This window comes from Myodes glareolus, chromosome 22 (assembly GCF_982192425.1).
Source record: "Myodes glareolus chromosome 22, mMyoGla1.1, whole genome shotgun sequence".
Classification (NCBI taxonomy): domain Eukaryota; kingdom Metazoa; phylum Chordata; class Mammalia; order Rodentia; family Cricetidae; genus Myodes; species Myodes glareolus.
The window spans coordinates 47,529,207-47,553,460 of NC_142047.1; the positions used below are offsets into that span (position 1 = coordinate 47,529,207).

The following is a 24,254-nucleotide window of genomic DNA, read 5'->3' on the forward strand; positions in this document are numbered from 1 at the left end:
CAGTCTGTTAGAACCAGGTCTCAGCAGGATCTTCCAGGACCTGGCACCAGCCATTGAAGTGTGCATACTCATTTCTGACCAGATTTTTTTCTGGGTGGTTTCTTGGCAGGGCCTGGCCATTATCGGCCAGCCCTGGAACCACTCTGGATTTTCATTGAGGCTGACACAGTCAGAAAGCCTCCAATGTATGCATCAGATTCCATAAAGACATCTATCTGTTCCTTTTCAAAGCTTGTGTGTGTGAGTGTGTGTGTGTGTGAGAGTGTGTGTGTATATGCCACATGTGGGTATCTGTGGTGGCCAGAAGAGGTTATTGGACCCCTTGAAACTCGATTTAAAGGCAATCGTGAACTGCCCGGTGTGGTTGCTGGGAACTAGACTCTGGCCCTCGACGAGAGCAGTCTGTTCTCTTTAGTTGAACCATCGAGGCCCCATTTATTTCTTCAAATTTAAACACCTGTGTGCCCATCAGGAAGTTACGGAACAGTGAGCACCAGCAGACGGAACTCGGGGTCTAGTGACATGAAAAGAAGCCACCACAAGGAAGGTAGTGACAGAGGATGAAAGGTACCATGAAGAACAGGACCCGGGGGATGAGCTAACAGGCTGGGAACTGACAAAAGAAAGGACTTTCTCAGCAGAGATGACCTACAGATGGGCTCAAGGGTCAAACGTGACCCAGGCGTGCGGGTTGGAGTCTACTAGATGGAGAGACTGGCATATACATACAGGGGCCCACTGTAGGGAAGGACCGTGCTTGTTTGATGTTTTGGTGACTGCTGGTGCAGCACAGCCAGCAAACGGCAGAGAGAAAATGAATGCAATTGGGGAAGGAGAGAGAAGGGAGCCTTACACAACCTCACAAACTGGGACAATCTCCTTTTTCATGCCCCCCTTAAGGCATTAAGGCATGCTCACTTTTGAACTTCACTTTGTAGAAACAGGAGAGCCTAGAGAGTGGGCATTGTCCTGTGGAGTGGTGGGAGGGAATGGGAGTGTGTGTGTGTGTGTGTGTGTGTGTGTGTGTGCGCGCGTGCGCGCGCGCGCGCGCGCGCGCGCCCTTCGTCTAGGCTGGCCAGCCAGCAAGTTCCTGGGATCCACGCAGCTCTGCCCCCTCCCCACCCAAGCGCTGCAGTTATAACTGCACGCTGCCATTCCTGGATTTTATGAGACTGCTGGGGTTCTGAACTCAGGTCCTCAGGCTTATGAGGCAAACACTCTACCCGCCGAGCCATTCCCTAGCATGGGATTCTTGAGGGAACACAGTTTAAAACTACTATCGAGGCAGAGGGCTGGAGAGGCACCAAAGGTATAGTGTTGGGCTCTCCTTTAGCAGGAGCCAGCGAGAGTATTAGAAGGGCTGGGCAAGGTCTCTTTGATCGGTACATCCCTTTCATATCTACTGGACATCTGCTCTGTGCCAGGCCACATACAGGCAGGAGCAGACACCATCTCTGACTTGACACCAGCCATTTCAAATCTACAGAGGCTCAGATTAAGAAACAAGTGTCTTGGGCTTACCTCTTCCGCTGCTCACTCGGTTAAATCCTAGCAGCTGCCACACATTCAGAATCATTAAAATGTAGTTTTCTGTGCTTAACTTGCTTCCCCAGATTAACTTTCCCCCACTCATTATGGTGGCCCTGACCTTGGTCTATTCATAAAAACACCGCAGACACCATTAGCCTGGTGGGTTTCGTTCTAGGCAACAGAAGCTTATCTTCAGAGGCATGGGCAGATTTGGATTACATTGCAAATGAATGCATCCGCTGCAAACGTTTGGGGATCCGCGCTGCATTGTAAATACATTTTCCCTAGTAATTGTCAAGCGATGGCCTTACAATCCCGCTGGCGGGGAGGGAACCAGCCACTAACCGCGGCAGCTTTGCTGCACTGTTCAAAGCAGAACCAAGGGATTTGCCTTGGAAGAGACCAGCAGCTAGGATTAGCTGAGTGAAAGGAGAGGGCCACTGGGTATGGGGAGACATTGTTGAGGACTTGGATTTGTGATTATTAAGAACATTAATTACGGGATATGCTCATGTAAATGTCTATGCCAAAAGTGAGTTCAGTTTTCAGCCTGAACAGAGCACAGTTCAAAGAATGGTGTTTGGATTAGTTATTTTTATACGGTTGTGATGTTAAAAAAAAAAAAAATCTTGGTAGGACCAAGTTAAAGGGAGAAGGGTTCATTTTGACTCAAGGTTTCAGGGGATAGGATTTTTTTATGCTATGGCAGTTGGGGTGATTCTGCCCCTAGTGGTGAGAGCTTGTCTTGCAGCTTGTTCAACATAATTGTGGATCAGGAAGCAAGACACTGTGGCAGCCTTTGGGTTGGATGGGAAGACTCAGTGCTAGTGGTTCACTTGGATCAACTATGTATGCCTTTTACCCCAAAGGTTCCACAACATTCCACCACAATTCCATCAGCTAAGAACCCAGATTTCAAACTCGGGAGCCTGTGGGGTGGGGTGGGGTCCACATTCAAACTATAGAAGATTTGTTTATGTATCCGTGTTTTATTTCTGAATAACAAATAACCACAGCTTTCTTTGTGTCTCATCATGGTAAACATTGTTTCCTACCTATCCATGACTGACTGGCACTTGGTGGATCTGAGCCAAGCTGCCCACTGTGACTAGCAGCGCACATCCGGGCAGAGTTGGGCTGGCTGAGCTAGCCAATAGCCAGGGAGCGAGTGGAATTTCCATGCAGATGGCAGAGGCATAGGGCAGTGTGCTGGCTGGTTTCAACTGTTTACTTAATACAACCCAGAGCTGGTGCAGGAGAAGAATTGTCTGTATTCTGTCAATCATGTTTTAAATGAACACTGATTGGCCAGGCAGGAAATATAGGTGGGATAACCAGACAGGAAGTAAAGGTGGGGCAATGAGAACAGGAGAGTGCTGGGAAGGAGGAAGCCCATTCCTCCCCAGTCCTTCCCAGATCACCGAAGAAGCAGGATGTGATCTGCCCCGCTGGAAAAGGTACTGAGCCATGTGGCTGACATAGATATGAATGGGTTAATATAAGTTATAAGAGCTAATACGAAGCCTGAGATAATGGGTCAAACTTATGTAGACCTTTGTGTGATTTTCTTTGGGACGTAACAGCTGTGGGAACTAGGTAGGACAGAAACCCCAACAAGCAGGCCCTCATGTTACACAGAGCCACCTAGAAAGAGAATCCCAATGAGGGATTGTCTGGCTCAGGTTGGCCTGTGGGCGTGTTCTTGGGACATTATCTCAGTTTTCTTAACTGATGTGGGATGGCCCAGTTGCCTGAAAGTGAGCACCGTTCCTGGGTTTGGGGCTCTAGACTCTAAAAGCTGAGAAGGTGCCTGAGCACTAAGCAGCAGGCACACAGGCATTGCTCTCAGCTGTGGGTGTCACGTGACTGGCTTTTCTTCAGTTCCCTGTTGTCTTGGCCCTCCTGCTGTAAGTGGAATATAACCTGAGCTGTGAGCTGAAATAAAGCTTTCGTCTCTAAGTCCCTTTGTCTTGTTTTTTGTTTGTTTTTTTAAATTACAGTGACAGAAACTCCAGCAGCCCATGAGCTGCACCCTGCCCTCCCCACCTCGCCGTCTTTGTCACCCCAAGCCACAGGCACAAGGACAAAGCCACAGTCAAGGCAGTGTGTACCACCCGTGAAAAGACAGAGTCGGTGCCGGGATGAGTGAGGACCAGGCAGAGATGCTCTGTTTGTTCGGGAGGGTGTTTGTCCTGATCTGTCCTTGCATAAGCTCAGGCTGTGTGCCACATGCTGTGCTGGGTGGTGAGGGCAGGGGCTGCCGTGCCCACCCTGGGCCCTGTTCACTGCTGAGAATCCCCGAGACAGAGTTCAGGCTCTTGCTGTCTTCTAAACAGTCAACACAAGACGCTCCGAGCAAGTCTGTCCTCGCTTCAATCAGGTGGAAAAGGTGATGTAAAATGGGAATGAGAAATTGAACTCCTCCCTTGAGCGGCTTGAACAATGCCTCCCCTGGCAACAGGATGGAGACTGATGTTTAATCTGGACCCTGAAACAGCTCAGCCTCTCCTGTTGCCATCCTCTGCCCTTTCCCCTAATGCTCCCTCCCCGCTTTGCCCTTTGTTCTACTCAGGGGCTCCCCATCGGGAGACCATAAGCAGGCTAGAGGTTGAGGTCTGGGGACCTTGAGAGCATTAGGACAAGTCTTATCTCAGGGCACACCTGCTGAGTAGATCAACAATAACACATGGACACCCACATACACACACATGCCTGACCCACACAGACAATGACATTTTGCCACTTACCTAGTTGGGATTATAATGAATAAACTTTAAGTTCATTTAAACTCTACCATGCCATGGAGTTCTGGGCCTTGTTTTAATTTATTTATTATTTATTTGGGTCAACATTTACAACAAGTCCCATTTCTGATCAGTGGGAAACCAGGATAACTTCTGACAGCCTTGAGATCTGACTGTGGTAAACTCACGCCTCCCACCACCGCCACAAGCCCCATGGCTGTGGCCTGCCCTTCTTCAGGCCTCCAAAGGCTCCTGTAGCACCTTTGAAGGGCTGTATATTCCCCCTCCAAACCACAGGATCCTAAGCACACAAACCTCACCGCGTCATTTCTTTCTAGTGTCTACCTCAGTGGTTCTCATCCTGTGGGTCGTGACCCCGTTGCGGGATGTCAAGGAAGCTTTCTCAGGGGTCACCTAAGACCGTGGAAAACACAAATATTTACATTACAATCCATGACAGTAGCAAAACTTTAGTTATGAGGTAGCAAGTAAAAGAATTTTATTGGCTGGGGGATCCCCACAACATGAGGAACTGTATTAGAGGGTTGCAGCATTAGGAAGGCTGGAGAACCACTGGCCTAGCTCCTTGGCTAATCTTTAACTTCTCATTCTGAGAAGTTTGTGGGAGCCAAATGAAAAACTGCGAATTATGCAGAATTCTCTAGAGTAGTGGTTCTCAGGATATGTCTTCTGTGTTTTGAAATACTCCATCCCCAAGTTTCCAAACCAAATCTGGGCGGTGGGGGGGAGGGAGGGGAGGCTTGAAATTTGACTTTCTGGTATGACTGACCCTAGTGCAGGTCTAAGTTCTGAGAGTCACTTGGCTGCTGAGCTGATCTGTTTTGGTTCTCACTGCACAAGTAACCCCGGCCAGTGATTTGGGGTAAGGGAGACACCTAGAGGGGGTTCTAATGGTTTTCCAGTCACGGGTTAAGGCTGGTGTCTGAATGCCCAGTGTTGCTGCTAGGGAGAGAGGGAGGGAAGTCCCAAAGGCACAGGCCAATTTAGCCCAGGTGACCCAATCTCCTGCCTTAGTTACTGGTTGGTGTGATAAAATACTGTGCCAAAAGCAACTTACGGAAGACATGGCTCCATCAGGACAAGGGTCTATCATGGTGGGGAGGCATGGGGGCGGGGAACAGAAAGCTGACCCATCACATCTTCAACTACAAGAGTCAGAGAACGAACCGGAAGTGCATGTTCAAACTCTCAAAGCCTCCCGCCTATAATGTACTTCCTCCAGCCAAACTCCACCTCATGAAGATTTTGTAATCTCCCTGAACAGCACCATCAGCTGACGGCTGAGAGTTCAAATATGTGAGTCTGTTGGAGACATCTCTCATTCAAACCTCCACATACCCCAGTCCTATACCTGTTGCTGTGTGCGAATATCGCTTCTCTTAAACATGTTCACAGACCTAAAGACGTGAAGGAGTGTGTCCAGTCTTATTCCTCCGTAGAGAGGCTTCTCCCTTGCTGAGGAAAGTCAGGAGAATGTTATGCTCCAATGTCTTCCACGAAAGATCTCTAAGCACCCACCCACCCACATTTTCAGTTTAGTTCCAGTGAGCTTGCCCACAAACACTATTTCAAGGCTTGGCAGAGATCATAGGGAAGTGTGTGTGTCTTAATGTTAGCTTTCCATAATCTAGTCAGGTAGGGGGAGAGAGTCTCAACTAAGGTATTGCCTCTACGAGATTGGCGTGTGGTCATGTCTGTGGAGCGCTTTCTTGATTGCTAATTGATGCAGGAGGGCCCATTCAACCATGAACAGTACATCCTTCTGCTGGTGGGTCTGTGTGCTGTAAGGAAGCTAGTTCAACAGAAGCCATTAAGAGGATGAACAAACTCTGTGCTTCTGTTCCATTCCTCCATCGTCTCTGCCTCAGTTCCTTCCTGTTCTGGCTTCCTTCAACAATGGGCTGTAACTGGTGAGCTAATATGGACCCTCTCCTCCCCGGTGACGAAAGATCCTTTCAGCCAGAGTGTGTTCTCACAGCAGTAGGAGTGTGATGCCACATCAGCTACTTCCACTGTCCTGTGATCAAGTACTGCCCAACAAACAGCGATGGTAGAGAGGAGGGGTTTTATTTGGTTCAGGTCCATCCTAGAGAGCAGGTGTGACTGTAAAACTGAAAATTTAAAAGCATACACAGACAGACAGACAGGGCCACGGGGGCATCCTTGAGATAAGAATGTCGTGAATGCCCACTTTATTGTGCTCAGGGGCAGCTTATCTAGGGGCTCTGGCCACGCCCCAGTTCTCAGAATCTTTCAGCTGCAGACTCACCAGAACCCACTCCCCTGCTCAGAGCAGAGGAAAACAAGTTGTTCACAAGAAATTCAGGGCCTGGCGGTCCGCAGTCCCCAACATGCAGCCACAGGTGCTTGCGTGGTGGTGGATGCAAATGGCAGCCACTTGCTCTCATCTCAGTGGAGATGTGACAGGACGTGCCAGTCTGTCTACAAACCTCAAAGCCTGTGTTCCCCCAGAGATACACTTCCTCCATCCACGCCTCAACTCCTAGAGGTACCACAACTTCCAGAAACAGTGCCACCCGCTGGGGACCATACATTTAAACACGTGATCCTGTGGGAGTTGGGGGCCCAGCTTTCATCCAAATCTTAAGGGGGAGTAAACTGAAGCAGAGAGTCTCTTGGGACTCGGATTTGAGCTGGCCTACCAGTGAGTGTTTCCCAAGTCACGTGTTAAAGCCAAGTTCAAGGTGAAGCGTAGGGTGCTGGTTGGAGTGACATTGGTTGGAGGGACTGAGCGACAAGGCCGGAGCACAGAAAGCTCTGAAGAAGCATAGATGACATTCAGGCTCAGGAGAAGCAGGTGCTCCCCTGACCAAGATTTTGGTGTTGAAGAGACCTAAAGGATTTTGCAGCATTTTAAGATGACAGCGTGGTTAGCATTAAGACTTACTAACTGGAGTATGGCATGGACTTCCTTCCACAGTGCCCCAGTAGGTCCATTATATTCCAGGGTCTCCAGGCACCCTGAGAGTTGTTTCTTTTCACGGGGGGGGGTGCCTATTTTTTTTTAACCATTGTTTTGTTACAAACAATGGCACAGGCAAAATTTGAAAAAAAATGTATCTGCTAGACTACATACTTACTGCTATCAGTCCATAGGAGCAGGCACATGTGCACATGCGCACACAAACACATGCACACATCCTATGTGCCTGTGCACATATATCCAAGCATGCGACTATCCACAGCCATCCCTACCCACTCTGGACTATATTTGGCGACATCATCCAAGCAAAGGAAATAGTCCCAATCCCTGGCAGCTACAGGAGGCAACTGCCGGCTGTTGAATGATCTGTCAGCTCTCCGGCCAAGTTGAAGTGCCTTGAAAGGGTGTGAACCTCCAATGGGTCTAAAGACAGTTTCACATCTGTGACAGGGGCTGGACTTGCTGAGGGCTGGTGTCCAGGAGGCAGAGAGGGGACAGGTAGAGAGCTGTGGTTCTCTAAACCAGCATTATTGGTCACCATTGATCAACCCATCAGCCAATCCACCCTACCCCCCAATTAGGAGCCCAAAAGGAAAACAAGCTGAACCATACAAACAAAAAATAAATTTTCCTTTCAGAAGCTTTGGTTGATCAAAACTCTACCCCATGCTTTATGGCCAAATCACATTTGCTGAGTGTAGAGGGGAGTAGAAGGGAAAGGCACGGAGTAACACTGACCTTTGCAGCCATCCTTGAAGTGTGACCATATTAAGAGTCCCATTTTATTGAGGCTTAGGGTATCAAGGCTATAAGTTCAATGTAGGTGGAACCTGCTGGCCTCGCTCCAGCCCTCATCCTGCTGACAAGACTCTTCCTACCATTTTAAATGTAGAGAGCCAGAGATCACCACGGGTTTTTGGGAGCACCAAAGCTTAGAAACTCAACTCTTCCCTGACTTGGTGAGTCAGTGTATGGAAACTGTGGCGAAGAAAGAGTAAGGACCAGGCATCCTTGACTGGAGCTTTTCTGCTAGAGAGTAGACATTCCCAGCGCAGAAACCCAGGGATGCTGGTGGATGCTGGTATGGGAAGGTCAAGATTTCAGTCCACAAGCCGCATCTGTCTTTGCTGAGCCTATCACACTCACAAAGACATCCGTGCCCCGAGGTTGATCACCTCGGCCCTCGGCTATGTGAGTGTGTGATGGACTTGAGGTCAGGCTGGAGAACTGCCCTCCAAGTCAAGTCATCTCACTCAGGACTTGGGGGAATATGTAACTACTGGCTTAATTAGAACCATAGGCGTCTAACTCCAGTAGGACCAATTCTGAAGAGCTATTCTACAGCTGCAGGCTCTGAGACGGACAGAGCCTTATTTGTTAAGTGCACCTTCTTCATATCTGTTTCTGTACTCCCTTCCTACAGAAGTTTCCCTGAGAACACTCCCTAGTAAAGAAACTTGCACTGTAGCATTACGGGGGCCGGTTTGTTGGGGTTTCCGTCCCGCCCGGTACCCCATAACCGGCAAATCCCAAAGAGAAATCACACACAGGACTCCATAAGATTATAAAGCTGCTTGGCCCATTAGGTCAGGATACTTATTAGCTCTTATAACTTATGTTACCCCATTATCCTTATCTACATTAGCCATGTGGGCTCAGTACCTTTCTCAGTGTGACAGCTTACATGTTGTCTCTTTGGTGGTCTGTGCAGGAGTGGCAGAGGAACCTCCCTGCTTCCCAGAATTTTCCTGTTCTCATTGCATCACCTCTACTTCCTGTCTGGTTTTCCTGCCTATACTGCCTGCCTGGCCAATCAGCGTTTTATTAAAATATGATTGACAGAATACAGACAATTCTCCCGCATCATTGCACAAATGCCCCTGGTCTCTTTGGCCAGGGAAACCAACCAGCCTGTCGGTCAGTGGCCATGAAGCACCCCAGCCTTGGGGTGATACCTGCCACTCCCAATCACAGCTTCTTGGCTAGGGTCTGCTAACATGCCCCACCCCAATCGGAAACAAGTCTAGCCCTGACATTTACTCAGAAGGTGCAAGCCTGGATATATTTGGTGAGAGGCATTAGGGGTGATGGATTGGGGAGAGCACAGGAAGGCTGACCAAAGGGTGAAGGCAGGACACCAAATTGTTATTGAGTACAGCTTAGGACCCTCTCTACTCAGAGAGGCATCTCCCTGGATAGAGCGGTTGTTATGGAGCTAAGGGAGGACTGTTTTATTCCACCAGTGCACAGTCACCTTGGTCTCCCATCCTCTGAGTTGAGCTGTCTCTCATTTTCGGTTTCCCTGTCTATGTTTGCTAATCTCCATTCTCAGGGCAGCTGGCCCCTGGTTGACCAGATGGCTGGAACCAAGACTAACAGAGATTTCAGATAACTTTATTTGAATCTTTTAGATTCCATGTTTGTCCCTTATCTGTGAATAGCATCATGGGTATGGCTTTTCATACACTTGGCTGTCATACCATCCTCTTATGTCATCTCATCTACTAAAGACCATATTTATCAAATGCTCAGGATAGATGGCGCTATTTAGGCAATAAGATGAATGGATGGAGTAGCAGTTTCTTCAGCATCCTTTGTGGACTCTTTGGGTGGCATTGCTCTCTGTAGGGTGTGCAGTTGACTAGGACACCCAAGCCCTAGACAGCAAAACATTGTCATCGATAACCTTGGGGTCACCTGCAATGACCTTATGGCCAATGAGCAGTCAAGGGAAGAATTTTAGAAAGTTTGTCAGTTTGGATGTGTGGATGTTTGTCAGTGAGTCCTCACTGTGACCTTAAGCATCTAGGAGTTTTAACCAGAAGACAAACAGAGATGCAGAGGGTCTTGGCAACTTGCTGCTGAGTAAAGATCTGGGGTGTCAGCAAGCTAGCTAGGCTCCAGACTGTGCTCCTCCTCCCCTTCTGATACTTCTTGATTAACCTACCCATCTATTCTTTAATACACCAATCGCTGTCTCCATGTTCCAGGCTCTGCACTGTGTATTGATCGGGCTGTTTCTCAGACCCATTGGATCTGAGCATGGCCCGTTGTTCAGTGTTCTACTATGGCAGATGCCATATAAGACATCCGTAACAGTCCTGGATGTAACTTATACACATGTCAACAACAAAAGTCACGTCACCTACTTTTCATATTGCTCTGGCCACCCGGAAGCTCATATCCAAATCGCAGCAAAGCCGTGGCAGTTTGGAGCTAACCTTGTAGTGTTCTCAACTTTGCTGTGGCCCAGATTTTCTATCTCAGGTAGATAAATTTCCTTTCTTGTAAAAACACCGTGAGACCTTTTAGGAAGAAGACTGCATGAAAAATAAGGACTGAACTGCCTTAGCCTTAGACCTCTGTGAGGGAAGACCTACCGTATGTCCCTGTTACTGCAATCTCCAAGGTTCCTTGAGCCACAGCGAGTACTATTCTGAGTCCTTCAGAACAGCTCAGGACCTCTGAAAGGTCACATCCATGGAGGGGGAGGGAGCAGAATTTGCTCAATTCATAGTCCTGGCTTTGGTGCCAGGCGCGCTTGTGGAGTGGAGGCCAGTCACACTCTCACCTGAGCAGTTAATAAAATCTATTGCTCCTTGATGGATTTTTCCTGCAAGCTAGAATTGATCTGTCCTCTTTGTGATTTGTGTCATGGTAGAAAAACACCAAACACCACTGTGGTAAAGCCAGTTTCGGGGAGGAAAAGAAAAAAAAAGGAAAGGGGAGAACCAAAGGCAAAGAAATCTACCAGCAAGGCTTTAAGGACATAGCGGATTGGGGCTGCTTGGGTCATTTCATGTGATTTATTGGGAATAAAGTGGATCTTATTAACATTTTAATAAAGATAATCTTTTTGCACTGGGTAAGAAGTGGCTGCCAGTCCCGCGTGCAATTCCAAGGAAAGTGGAATAGGCTGGCATTGCCCAGCCTGATTTGTGAGGCTGGGCCCCAGGAGTCCAAAAAAAAAAAAAAAAAAAGCCAACGTGCTGCCTCCCTTGCTCTGAGGGGGCTTACCCCCACCCCCGCGAGGTGCTTGCTCCTATCTGCCATGCAAAACGAGGGAGCATTATGAAGGAATCCGTCTTGTAAAGCCATTGGTCCTGGTCATCAGCCGCTACCCAATGCTTTCGCGATGCTGCCGCTGATCTATTTGGGAAGTTGGCTGGCTGGCGAGGCAGAGCCTCTCCTCAAAGGCAGGCTCCCACGGAAAATATGCTCAGTGCAGCCGCGTGTGTGAATGCAAACGCCGCCAGGCGCTTCTTCTAGTCGGGCAAGATGCAGCCAAGAACTCCGCTCGCCTTGTGCGTTCTGCTGTCCCAGGTAGGGAATGCGAGCCGCGGGCAGCGCGCTCCGCACCAGCTTTCGGCGTTTGGATCGCCCTGCTTGGCGATGGTCAGGAGCGATCTGCGGGTCGCGGTCGCGGGGCTCCTGGCGCGGCCATGCAGCCAGACCGGGCTCGCTTAGATGCGAGGTCACCCCCAGCTCCGATCCTAGAGGGGCCTGTCTCCTCAAGCCGGCTAGTCTCGGTGTGTGTGTGTGTGTGTGTGTGTGTGTGTGTGTGTACACTCATTCCGGGGTGGACAGAGCCTTTTTGCAAGCAGGGGCGACATTCTGGCTGACATCAAGTGAGGTAACTTTGGTTCGCCTCCTCTAGAATCTCGTGCATCGGGTACACACTCCTTTCACGACTCCTGGGCGTTGTGCTTGCCCGCTTAGCCCAGCGTCTTAGCCGGGAAAGAGCCATTGCATTCGGGATCGTGAGCTACTGGGCTGCCGGGCTGGGAGAGGCCAAAGCTGGCATCACTGACTTCCCCGGGTCCTCTCTTCGCCCAGCCGGGCTGGCAAGCAGCAAGGCGCCTCCCGCCAGCGGATCTCCGCAGCCCGGCTGCTGCTGTCGTTCAAAGCCCAGGCGCTCGCCGCTCCCGCATTGGGGTCTTCCGGCTCTCTAGCCCTGGGCTCGGAAGGGCCTGAGAGCAGTCCCCTCTTCTCCAGAGTGCAGGCCCAGTACCCCAGCTCCTTGTGCCCCCATTGTCCAGCCAGCTGGAGCTCCTGCCGGAGCTCAGGCTGCCGCCTCTGTTGTCTTCCCCCGGGCGGGTGGCGCTGAGAGCAAGGAAAAAGTTCAAGCCTCCCCACCAGGCTGCAGCTGCTTGCTGGGTGACCCTCCAGACTGCTGCGGTTCCAGGGCAGGACTGACAGAGCAGGAGAGGCGTGCCCGGGGCTCTCCTCAGCCGGGCTGAAGCTCCGAGATGCCTGGAAGTTTGGGTATAGGAAAGAAATGCTTAGGGGACAGGCTAGAAGCTTTAGAGGCTAAGGGGGCACGCCCAGCACTGCCCTGGGGACTGATGCTCCAGAGAGCATACTGCCTCGGTCCCTCCTTGTCCTTTCAGGCACCTTCTGAGACCCAAAGCTGGCAGCCTACAAGTGGGTGGAAGCAGCAGTGTAGGGCCACGCAGAAGGGAGTGGAGAAGAGAGGGAATGCCTGAGGCATGGGTGTTGAGTTTATGACCAGGATTCTTGCCGGAGGAAAAGGCACATGGTTGGGTACGAAGTGGGAAAGAGAAAAGGAAGTCGGGGTTCTAGGTAGCCTTCTAGGGGAGACGCCTGCTGAAGAGAGGCTGGCATCCCCAAAATGCAATGGCCGTAGAAATGACTCGTGTGTGTGTGTGTGTGTGTGTGTGTGTGTGTGTGTGTGTTGTGTGTCCCTGCCAGGATCCTGCATAAGAGGAAGATGCTAACTGATGGCCAGGCTTGCTTTCCCATCCTGACTTCGGGCATGTTCTTCAATGTATACACAGTCCTGGGGACCAAACAGTTGTTGCTCCTTTATTACTGGGAATTTGCTTGCTGATTCTCTAGGGGTTCTGATATGGATCCTATGCTTCCTTTTGAACCAGCTTTCCACATCTCCAGGGCTCTAACTATCCCTAAGGCAGTAGGTTGTACATCTCCCAATTAGCAAGGCGAGGCAGAGCAACCCTGGATGGAAAGATCCAGGCAGATCCCTCTTGGCCTCTGGGGCTTATAGTGGGCAAGTTCTTCACTCTATTTGAGTTCCCAGGTTCTCCACAGTCAAAGAATCCATTAACATCAGCCCAGGAACTGCTGGGATGCTGAGTGGACAAGGCAGCATGCAACAGGCAGCCCTAGGCTATGTGTTTCACAACGTCCACCTCGCTGGGAGCTGTTGGCCTCTGAGGCGTGGACTGTTGCCTTACCCGGGACTTTCACAGTTTTCCTGTCTTGGTATGGGTTTCTCCGTCAGCGTGATTCCAGGGCTCATCCAAATTAATGTTTTTCTATGAGCAAAGCAGACTGTGGGAGAGCTTGCAAAAGTCTCCAGGACTGGGGCTGCGGGCTTCAAACAGGGCGCCTCCGCAAAGCAAAGCAACTGGTGTGTCTCCTCCTGCAGGGCAGGCTGGCACAGGTGGCTTTGAAAGCCTACTCTGGTTGCTTCTGAACTGGAAATAAGTGGCCAGCCCTGAGGGGCTTATTTCTCTCTTTGATTGTTGTGCATAATCAGGGCAAGAATCTGCATCAGGATGGTAACTGATGTTCTCCTGGCTGTAGCACCTGGAGGGGAAATAGTCTCTACCCCTGCAAGGTGAGGTGCGATTGAATTCACCAGCAAGGGGTTCTTTGAGCCTTCTAGAAAAGTGGGTGTGTGCATGGGGGGAGGGGGATTCTGGAGCCTGTGAGTCAACAAGCCTAACCCAAACTTTCCTGAGGCAGAAAGAAAACAGAAGAAAGGGGAAAACAATGTGATAGAGTGAATTAGTCACTGCCCTGCGGAGCTAGGGCAAGCCCATGTGTGTTTTTCCACACAGTCATGCATACAGCAGGCACTGGGCCCAGCTTGGAAGCTATCAGCCTCTGGCTGCTCATTGGCACACTTGCCACTTTCCAAATTTGGGAGGATTGGGGGTGGGGGTGGGCTTCTAAACAATAAGGCTGGAAGACCTCTCCTCTCTCCTGGAGTGCTCCGGGAAAGCCTGTCCCGGAAGTAGCGGCTGGAACTTGGCTACCGTCATGAATGTGCAACAAATGAACACAGAAGTGTGAGTTAGAAATTCCACTGTAGATGGGATTGCCCACTCCCATGAGGCGGCACTTCCACCCAGCCCAGCTTCTCACAATGCATGAGCAATCCCCCAAGAATTAATTTCTAGGGAGTGGCTCAGGTCTGGAGAGCTGTCCACCCCCCCGCCAGTGCCCAAAAGTATTTTCATGGAATTCTGTGCTGTTGGTTTAAAGTGGAGAGGTCTTTCTGGGAGTGGGCATCTTGCCTTTCAGGACTGCAACTGAGTCTCCGCGTCTTCTCATGTAGCTGCCACCCTGCCTGCTCTATTTTAAGAGCCTGGTTCATGTGCAAAGCCTTTCCCATGAGGGCAGGGACTTGGAGTGTGAGAGGGCACCCCAGCCTGTGACTTCCACTTGGAGCGGCCTGCACTATTTCAGACGTTCCAGGGAAACATGGGAGCAGAGAAAGTGTCTGCCGCGGTGAAAGTTCGCATGTCTGAACATTATTATAAATATTTTTAGCAAATCCCAAAATAGTTTAAATACACTACTAGACTGAATATGTGACCTGGATTTGTGTAATTCCACCGAGTTACTGGAAACCTCCAAAGCCCTCTTAGCAGATCCTCCCTCTTCTACCTCCTTTCTTCTTCCCTTTTCCTATCTCGAACCCTCCTAAATAAAATCTATTTCCTTCTAGAAGCATCCTTCGTGTGTTAAAGTAATCATGCCCCCCAATCATGCCCCACCTTAGTGCGATCTGTCTTCAGGTACTAGGACTTGGTAGTGACAAGCAATCAGTCACCTGAAGTTAAGGGAGAGCCCAGGTCTTGAAAACCGTCCTTTTCCTTTCCGTCTGAAAGCACAGCTACTCAAGAGCCCGGATATCTTCTGTTGCGTGGAAGGCAAGGAAACGACAAAGCTTCGCTTTCGGTTTCTACCTGATGACAGGCATATTATCTTAACAACCTAAAATCGTTCTGTGGTTGTGTGTGTGTGCACACATGCCCATCTTTGTGTGTTTTGATCTCGTTTTTTTTCTTGTACCTGATGAACATTTTCTCCAGAAGGGGGCTCCATCCACAGCCTTACAAAATTCCGAGCCTGCAGGTCTTATTCTGGAGAATTCCGCTGAAGCGAAGCAGGTTCATCAGAAGGAAACACTTTCTGTCCTGGGTTTTCGACTACACACTGTCCCTCGATCATTTCCCATGGTCTTTTCATCCTCTTTTCCCCTTCTCCTCATGGCTGTGGTCTGCGTTTTATCTTTGCTCTTCCACCCCGTGTCCCTGGAGAGTGAGAGCAGGGACAGCTTTGAAAGCAGTTGGCAGAGAATGCAGTCCTGAGCCAGGAGGAAGTCTGGACATTTCCTGCTGTTTTGATTTTGGTTAGACCCGACTTTATTCTTTAGGTTGCAGAGTCAGGAATCATTCTGCCTGGGAAGGAAGATAATTGTTCGCCAAGACACACCTACCAGAAGGGTGAATCCCTCAGTGACAGATTGTGTTTCGGAGCCTATTGAGAAGGAGAGGGACAGATTCGTCTGTCATCCAATCACAATGATCAGTCCAGCAGAATCAAATCAAGCATCCAGAGGCTTGGGCCCTCTTCATTTAGCTGTCAGCGAGGTGTCTAGATGCCCTGGAGAATCTGATCTACTGAGGGATGCTGCCAGCACAGTTCCCCATGGCCAGCCCCCTCTGCCACCAGAGATACGGGATGGTGGCCGTATCCTGGGGCTAAGGATGAGAGTCAACTTTCTCTCCTAGGTTAAGGCTAATATGAAGTAGTGACTTCTCAGACTTGTTCCCACCTAGTCAGAGCCTGGTGGGTGGGGGCTGGACTGGGGATTAGTCGACTGAACCTCATGTCATCTGCTTGATGGGATCTATCCCAACCCTTCAACTCCAGTTTCTGGGCAGGAGTTCAGACTGGCAACCGCTGGTCAGCTTCAACCCGTGGAGTTGCCCGGTGGCCCAAGTCTCTTAAACTTCATGGCATCAATACATTTAAAAGACAACCCAGATTTTCTGCATTTCTTGAAAACTCAGAGGCCCTGGCTATTTAAGTTCTCTATGCTGGTTGGCAGGAGCAGAGCTGCTACTGCCCCCTTCAGGCAGAACCTGTTTCGCATTTGGCCATAATCCTACCCCTCTCATTCTGGAAGCACTCTGCATGCGCACCAACAGCAGGAATTCTGCCTACTTGATCCTACAGCTGACTGATCCTGCTTTCATAAGTGCAGGCTCAGTAAAACCCATGTGGGCAACTTCTTAGCGCTGTGCTACTTTAGAAGGAAGCTGCATAGGACTGGGATATTGGCGGGGAAGGTGCCTGTGGTACAACCAGGAGTGCTTGAGTGAAATCCCCCACCCCAAGCGTGACCCCGGCACTGTGAGAGGTGGAGGCAGGAGGATCACTAGGGCTTAGTGGCCACCAGCCTAGCTCCAGATCCAGTGGGAGAGCCTGTCTCAAGGGAATAAGGTGTAGAGGGGTAGAGAAGGACAGCCTATGATCTCCTCTGTCATCTGAACGTGCACACACACAAGCACCCACATTCATGGAAGGGTAGCGGCACACAGCAATGATGACAATGAAAGGGAGAAGCAGGTGACTCTTAGATCCCCGCCATGAAATGCAGATGTGTGTTTCAGAACCAAGACAACCCCTCCTCCCCCAGGATGTTTTTTGTCAGTGCTGCCGAAAACGAACAACACCCAGATCATGGCTCTGCTCATGGTAGCGATGTAAGGACAGGCAGTGCCCTGCAGCCCCGAGTCCCTGTGAACCGTGGTATGTTACAGGCATGATAGGATATGTGAAGCTGTTATGTTATACTCTCAGCATCCAGAAGGACCAGCAGCCAGGGGGAATGAGAAATCACATTCTCAACTACAAACAGAAAGCAGCGAGCAAGGTGGAAGTGGAGCAAGGCTATGGCACACTTCCTTCAGCGAGGCCGCATTCACTCCCCAGACAGTGCCACCAACTGAGAACCAAGTGTTCACATACCTGAGCCAGTGGAGGATATTTCTCACGCAAGCCTCCACACGCTAGCGCTGCCCTGAAGCAGATGTTTTGTGTCTGTCCTGAACAGCTGATGCCCACTGCAGCCCTACACAGCACACAGCGTCGGAACGGTGGCTAAGGTTCTCTGGTTCCATTAACACTGCAACAACCTGTGTGTCTCATCCCACTGGAGTAGGTAGGCCCCTGAAGGCTGTGGCTTGCCATAGCTACAGACCCATTCTGTATATATACGGCACATTCCAGCAGTCAAGTGACTTTTTTTCCCCACTGCCAGCCGAAGTCAAGTTCCTGAAAATTAACATTAGCAGTAGGCCTGTTTTGGCATGTCACATGTAATTTCAAAGACACCAGCCAGTGTCACCGATCTGCTGCCAAGGCACAAAGACCCTGTGTCTCCCAGCTGAACACAAGCTGACCTGGGTGGAGGGCAGAAGTCCTGACACATGCCCAGGCAGGGCCGGAAATGAGCTCAGCCTCCTGCAGTGCCTAGAGGCCTGCGAAGGAATGCTGCAGCCTTCACCATCCCTGCCTCCTGGTCGCCCAGGCTGTCGTTGCTTCCCTTCCAGGTGGCGGAGAACCATTTGTGGCGTGTAATACAGGACAGAGCTAGTAGCTGTGCACTTGGGAAGCATGTGCTTCTGGGACACTCTCTCTGTCCGTCTGTAGAGAGTGCCTGGGCATTGTTATAGAGCCCACAGCTGGGATGGGCTGGGCAGACTCACCCTCAACGGCGATGAGCTCTGGGCATCTGGGGACATCTGACTCAGAGGTGACAAGTTATAGCCTGTGGGCTGGTTCCTGCCTGGAGCCTGTTTTTATAAATAGTTCATTTGGACCAAAGCCATACCTACTCGTTTATAGAATTGTTACGACTGCTTTGTGCTTGAACAACAGAGTTAAGGCTGCCTGGCCCCCAATGCCATCTGTCTCTTTACCAAAAAAGTCAGCTGGCCCTTGGTTTAACTCAAAATTACAGGCAGAGAGGGAACATAGAGACTTTTCAAAGGGGTGTGGTGAGGGTTTCCGGGATTCTTCACCCCAGGCTCCCAGTACTGAAGTAAACTGACCTCAGGAGAGCTCACTTTGGACGAGTGCGCCCACAGATATCTAAGATTTCTGCACGGGCCCACTGTGTTCCATGTAACACTGGTGTGTTTAGGGTCCTGTTGCTAATATGGCAGATTCAGTTTCTGTTCTCTTGGGGCTCTGCTTGGCGCGGGGGCGGGGGCAGGGGGGAATCAATATCAATTAATGAATAATTTAAAAACTAGACAACCGCTGTGAAGGAAGGCAATACAGTTGTGTGAGGCCATGCCACCACAATATTGTGTCTGTTGTCTGGGTGTTTTTTTTTTTTTTAATTTTTCTCCTCTACTGAAATATCCATCCCATGGTGGCAAGTGCTGTTGTCTTCTGATTCATTCAAGACTGTATCCTTGTGGCTCACAGCAGTGCCTGGCACAGAGGAGGCACTCGGGAAACATGGGTGGATGAACAGATGGATAGTGGAGAGAAGAAAGGCGTCACATTCTGATAAAGGGTCTGGGAGCCTTCTCTGGCAGCCTTATGCTGGAGCTCAAAGCCTTGGGAATGAAGTAGGTTGACCAAGACCCAGATGAGGGTAGGCATGGGAGAAGCATTCTAGGAAGAAGCCACAGACTGGTTGACACCTCTGTGCAGAAGGGGATAGGCCAGCCTGGGAACAGGGGTGTGGCCAAGAGGCAGCGAGCCCTTAGGCCTTTGTGGGTCACTTCAAGAGTTTTAGCGTTTGTTTCCAAGTGATGGGTAGCCATGAAGGTCACAAGGGGAGGGTGTGGAGGGACTTGGCCTGGTGTCTCCCAGCTTCAGTGCAGCAAATGTCTGGAGCGGGATGTGGTTTCAAGAAGATATGGGCCTGAGCTCATGGAGGGGAGATGTCTAGAGGGGAGGGGGGGCTTTTGTGGGGAGGACCTGTGAGGGTATGGGGGTGGCTGGATTAGGGATGCCAGGCAAAGGCTGAGGGTAAGGGACCCTGCTTCGTTCTGACTTTGCTAATGGGAGCTTGTCGCTCAAAGAGGAGCACAGGTGCTGAACATTAGCTGAGCACCTGGGTGCATGTCAGGGCGGGGGTGCTGGCCAGACCATCCGGTGCCTAGAGGGGCACCTGGTGTTCTCAGACCCTGTCTATGCCTGCATCAGGGATGGGAACCATGGGGTCCTGAACGTGTCCTTGATTAGAGTGACCGGGGTGAAGCCTCTACAATTAACCAATCTCTGAAACTTTTCAGGCAAAAGATATTTGCGAGGAGCCTTGCCAAGCCTTTTAATGGTTTTGTGAACATTCAATCAGCAGCGCTAGAGATATTTCTAACATGAAGCAAATAATGATCTACCAGTTTCAGAGTCATTTGGCGAATGCTAACAAGCCCTTCTTCCAGAGTGCGGTGTGTCGCCAGTGACTTCCACGCTCTGAGCGCGGGAGAAGAATATCCAACTGGGTGCCAGGCAATGGGGCTTTAATAATGCCTAACAACTGGCTCACCCTATCATTCTCTCTGTCTCTGTTTCTCTCTCTCTCTCTCTCTCTCTCTCTCTCTCTCTCTCTCTCCCTCTCTCTCTCCCTCTCTCTCTCCCTCTCTCTCTCCCTCCTCTCTCTTTCTCTCTCTCTCTCAAAAATCTAAACCATGGAGTTTGCACTATTTGCCCATTTCTGTGGTGTAAATACTCCCGCAGTGGGTGGCTTCCATCTACCAACCTGTAAGCTCCCTAAAACATTCGCAATGGGTACCTCGGAAGTGATTATTAACCGACACGCACACCACAAGCCTGGAAGTTTTTCAAGCCCTCATTTCATTCACAGTGCAGCCTTCAGCAAAATAGGCTCAGTGGTCCCATCTGTAAAATGGACCCAACTTCTCATGGGAATCAAACTGACAAGAAGGAAAGAAGGCTGTGGTGGGACAAGAGACCCTGTCTCAGCAACAAACACACCAGGCATGGGGTCACTTGTTTGTAATCCTTGCACTCCGGAGGCAGAGGCAGGCAGCTCCCTGTGAGTTCAAGGCCAGCACACCTTACATAGCGAGGGGGCAGGCCAGCCAGGACTGTCAAATAAGACTCTATCACAAAACAAACCAGAACCCCAAAGGATCCCAAGGTGGATGCTACCTAAGAAAAGGCACCTGAGTTTGTCTCTGGCTCCTACAAGCATAAACATATGTACACAAACCTACACAAACAGGCACTTCCATGTTCACCTTCACACACACATATATGCACACATGGACCTGGAGACACAAGGAGGCCTCATGAGCTGTGCAGATAGTTACAGTTGATTAAGGTCATGATCACTGGCAAGGAAACAGGCTGTCAGCACCCCCTGCCCACACACCGAGCTTGTTCTTCATGCAGGGCTCTGCTGCTACACCACAAAGCCCCAGGGAATGCCCTGGGTAAGTTCTCAGATCAATTTTAAGATGGGTTTTAATTTAGCTCTCGTTGGTGATCAGGGCTATCTAACCCTTCAGGCTTTCTCGCCGTTCAAATGTACACTTGTGTTAACACTGCATCTTGCTTTGAGTTCTCCCAAATAGCAATGTCAATATAAGCTCGGGTTCAAAAGGTCCAACCTGGAAGAGGACACAAGGGCTCAGAAGTCAATGAGTGGGGACAGGCATGCGAGGAGGGATGGCACCAAACCAGTGACGACTGTGCCCCTGGTCTAATACTGTCATGGCAAACGAGCTCACGGTTGCTGGGGCCCCCATGGGAAAACGACGTGAAATTTCCACATCATCCACCTGAAAGGCGGGCAGCTGGAGGTCACCTGTGCCCACCGTCTGCCGGTGTCCTCCCCCAGGAGCTCCGCTCTCATTCCCCTCTCTGTATTTCTCTCCTGAGCCTTTGCTGGTGTGGTAGCGCATCCATGGTTTGGACAGGGGAATGGAGAGGAATGGAGAGGCGTGCAGGTACTGGCCCTGGCGTGAGTGTGTGGTATCCCGTTCACTATTGTCAGGAGTTCTGGGACCTCCCCAAATAGAGCCAATGACTGAAGAAAGGACTGTGGTAATGGACATTCCTTTTATGCTTTACTCATTTATTCATTTTTCTTGCTGTGAGTGCGTGAATGCGTGTTTACATGAGCGGGACCATCCACACGGATGGGTGTGCATGCCTTGTTTGTATGAATATGCATGTTTGCGTGGGAACATGTGTGTGTGTGTGTGTGTGTGTGTGTGTGTGTGTGTGTGTGTGTGTAGATGCCCGAAGCTGACACTGGTATCTTCTTCGCTAACTCTCCACTTTATTGATTGAGGCAAGGTCTCTTCCTGAAGTCAGAGCCCACCAATTCTGACTCATCTAGCTTGCAAGTTCATCTGGGGGATCCCCTCTCTGCCTCTTGAGTGCAGGGATTACAAGACGCCACCATGCCTGTTTTGTTTTATGTGAGTTCCGGGGATTCAAATTCTGGCCCTCATGTTGAGTTCTGTCATCTGAATTATCTCCTCATATGATAGGCATTCTTTTGAGCCTTCTGATTTAGGATGAGCACACATCTCTAGATACTATCTTTCCCACTAGACAGTCACCCTCTGCTAATGCCCTGGGTTGCTGCCTTAACCTTGTCTTTGATACAGGACAGATCCCACTACTTTGAGATAATTAACCAGTAAGCAAACCGAGGTGAAAGGAGTGAACTGTGGCTGTCTGGAGGACAGAGCAAGGAAATGGTCCTCACCCACTCAGTAAGTCATCACCAGCAGGCATCTGCTAAGTGTGCAACACCCTCCAAGGCACCAGGAATGCAGACGTGAGTAAGGGAGACCAGATGCCTCCCGGTGAGCACTCACAGTGACACAAATGAACAGGGGGACCTACGCTGTCCATCAGGCGGCAAAGAGTGCTATGAAATACGACAGACAAGGGGTTGGCGGAGAGAGGGGTACAGCTCCTGCCTCTTTGCTGGCTGCTGGGTAGCAGATTACTGTATCCCCAAGTTTCCTGAACCCAGTTCTGCCCCTCCCTGACCCCTGTAATCATGCGGTTTGCTTCCAAAGCGATGCCGTGAATTTGTGGCGAACAGAAATGGGGCTTGGTGGATGGGCGTCGACCAACTGGAGTCAGTTGCCGCCTCACATCCAGCTCTGGACCGTGTGCTGGTCGGTTGACTCCATCTAGAGAGATTCCACTGTGTTTTATTGTTGATTCAGTTCATCCGGAATAATTCTAAATTGGTATTGTTGACATACAATGGAACTGAATTTTACTCAGAGGTTGGGTTATAAAGTCAGGGTTTAAAGCAAACACAGAGTTGTCATTAACCTTGAAATCTTTGAAGTCGCCCATTAAAGTGCAGTATGTGTGGTTTTGTGTATGCAAGCCTGTGCTGTAATCAATATAGAAAAATGTATAATGCATGCAGTCATGTACAGTGCATAACAAAGAATACAGGCAAGATATAATTTCACAACACTTAATTGCAGTAGCTACATTGTTCTTTTCCCTTCTGTCTTTTATTCCCCCTGGTAAAAGAAAGAGATTTGTGATGGTTAAATGTGTGTCTGATGAGACGCCTTGCACTCACATAAGCTGGGCTCCTAATCGTACTTTCCTTGCCTGGCTATGAAGTGGGAAGGGCAAAAGGTATTTCCCCTTTTGTGTTCCACCTCATTTTTATCTCCAATCTTAGCCAGAAGCTTCAGGGCAGGAGGGCTGCAAAGGCAGAAATAACAATAGCAGAAGTGGCGGCTGTCTGTGTGGTGTTGACTCTGAGCGAGGCCCCCTTGGACGTGCAGTATTGACTAGGAGTGAGGTGACCTCTGTGTGTGGTGTTGACGATGAATGATCCCCTCTCTGGGGCTCTGAATGCATCAGCTCACCTAGTCAAGTAATGCAGAATCCTCTCAGATTCCATTGCCCGCATAGGGAAGGTCCTGGAGGCTGGGTAAAGGTCACACAGTTTTAGGGTAGAGATTCACTCAGTTTCAAACAAAAAAGACCCCATGTTGTATGATTCTATGCCATGGAAGGAATTGTTCTGGGTAAGCAAATCCATAGTAACAAAACATGTATGGTTTGCCTAGGGCTTGGGAGGGGCAGGGGAGAGGACTGTGAATGGATGTGGGGTTTCTTTGGGATGTTAGAATTGTTTTTGAAATGGAATAGTAGTGATGATCCATACCCATCATTGCTATGAACATATTATATAATCTCACAGCAACGTGTATTTTGATACATTGATTTGTTACGTGTGTTAAGGACCTTCTTCATCTACCTGATTGGTATCCCAGCCCAGGCTCTCTGTTGTGGGGACTGACAGGAAGCCTTGAAACTATATAGAAGGGAGAAGTTCCTGACCCCAGGCAGCTCAGAAACAGTGGGGTGGTGTAAAGGACTCTAGCGGTCTGGAGCATGGCAAACATGGAGCCGGCAGGTTCTGTCCTTTACTCTTCTCCCCCTTTGCTAAAACCTGTTGGAATCCATTCCTAAAGCTAGCCCCCAAGGTCTGTTCCCTTAGCTGGCCACTGATTCATTCCTAATACAAAACACCAAGGTCCAACAATCAGAATTCATTGTTTGGCTAATAGATCCAGTCAGGACTGCAGAAACACCCTCTCTTGTTTTTCTTGTTTACTTGCACTTGCTGCTGCTGCTGCTGCCTTTGGAGAGTCCCCCTGCCCCTCAGGGGTAGTACATCTCCTTTGAGCTGAGAATTTGGTATCCCAGGTGCCAGCCTCCCTTACACAGGAGGAAGAGCGGGGAATGGTCTTGGTTGGCATGCTAACTGGAATTATGCTCAAGCTGAGATCTTCTTCTGGAAGGATTCAGAATTTACCCAAATCAGCACAAACCTTGGGTGTTTCGGTCAGTCTGGCAATGGGAAGGGACTTAAGATCTCAGGTCTCCTGGGAGGTCTTGTGCTGAAACTTAGGACTCCCCACCTTCCCACTTAAGGACACCACCTCCAACCCCTTAAAGTTCTGAAG

General features: G+C 49.9%; 1 protein-coding gene across 1 annotated transcript in view; it reads left to right on the forward strand.

The window, feature by feature from the left end:
• Nucleotides 1–11,391: 11,391 nt before the first annotated feature.
• Cdh13 (cadherin 13) overlaps nt 11,392–24,254 on the forward strand; it is a 969,028-nt gene continuing 956,165 nt past the window's right edge. The window contains exon 1 of the mRNA XM_048437368.3: nt 11,392–11,562. Within this exon, the coding sequence (XP_048293325.2) occupies nt 11,518–11,562 (45 nt within the window). The 5' untranslated portion in view covers nt 11,392–11,517. The remainder of the gene's footprint in view (nt 11,563–24,254) is intronic.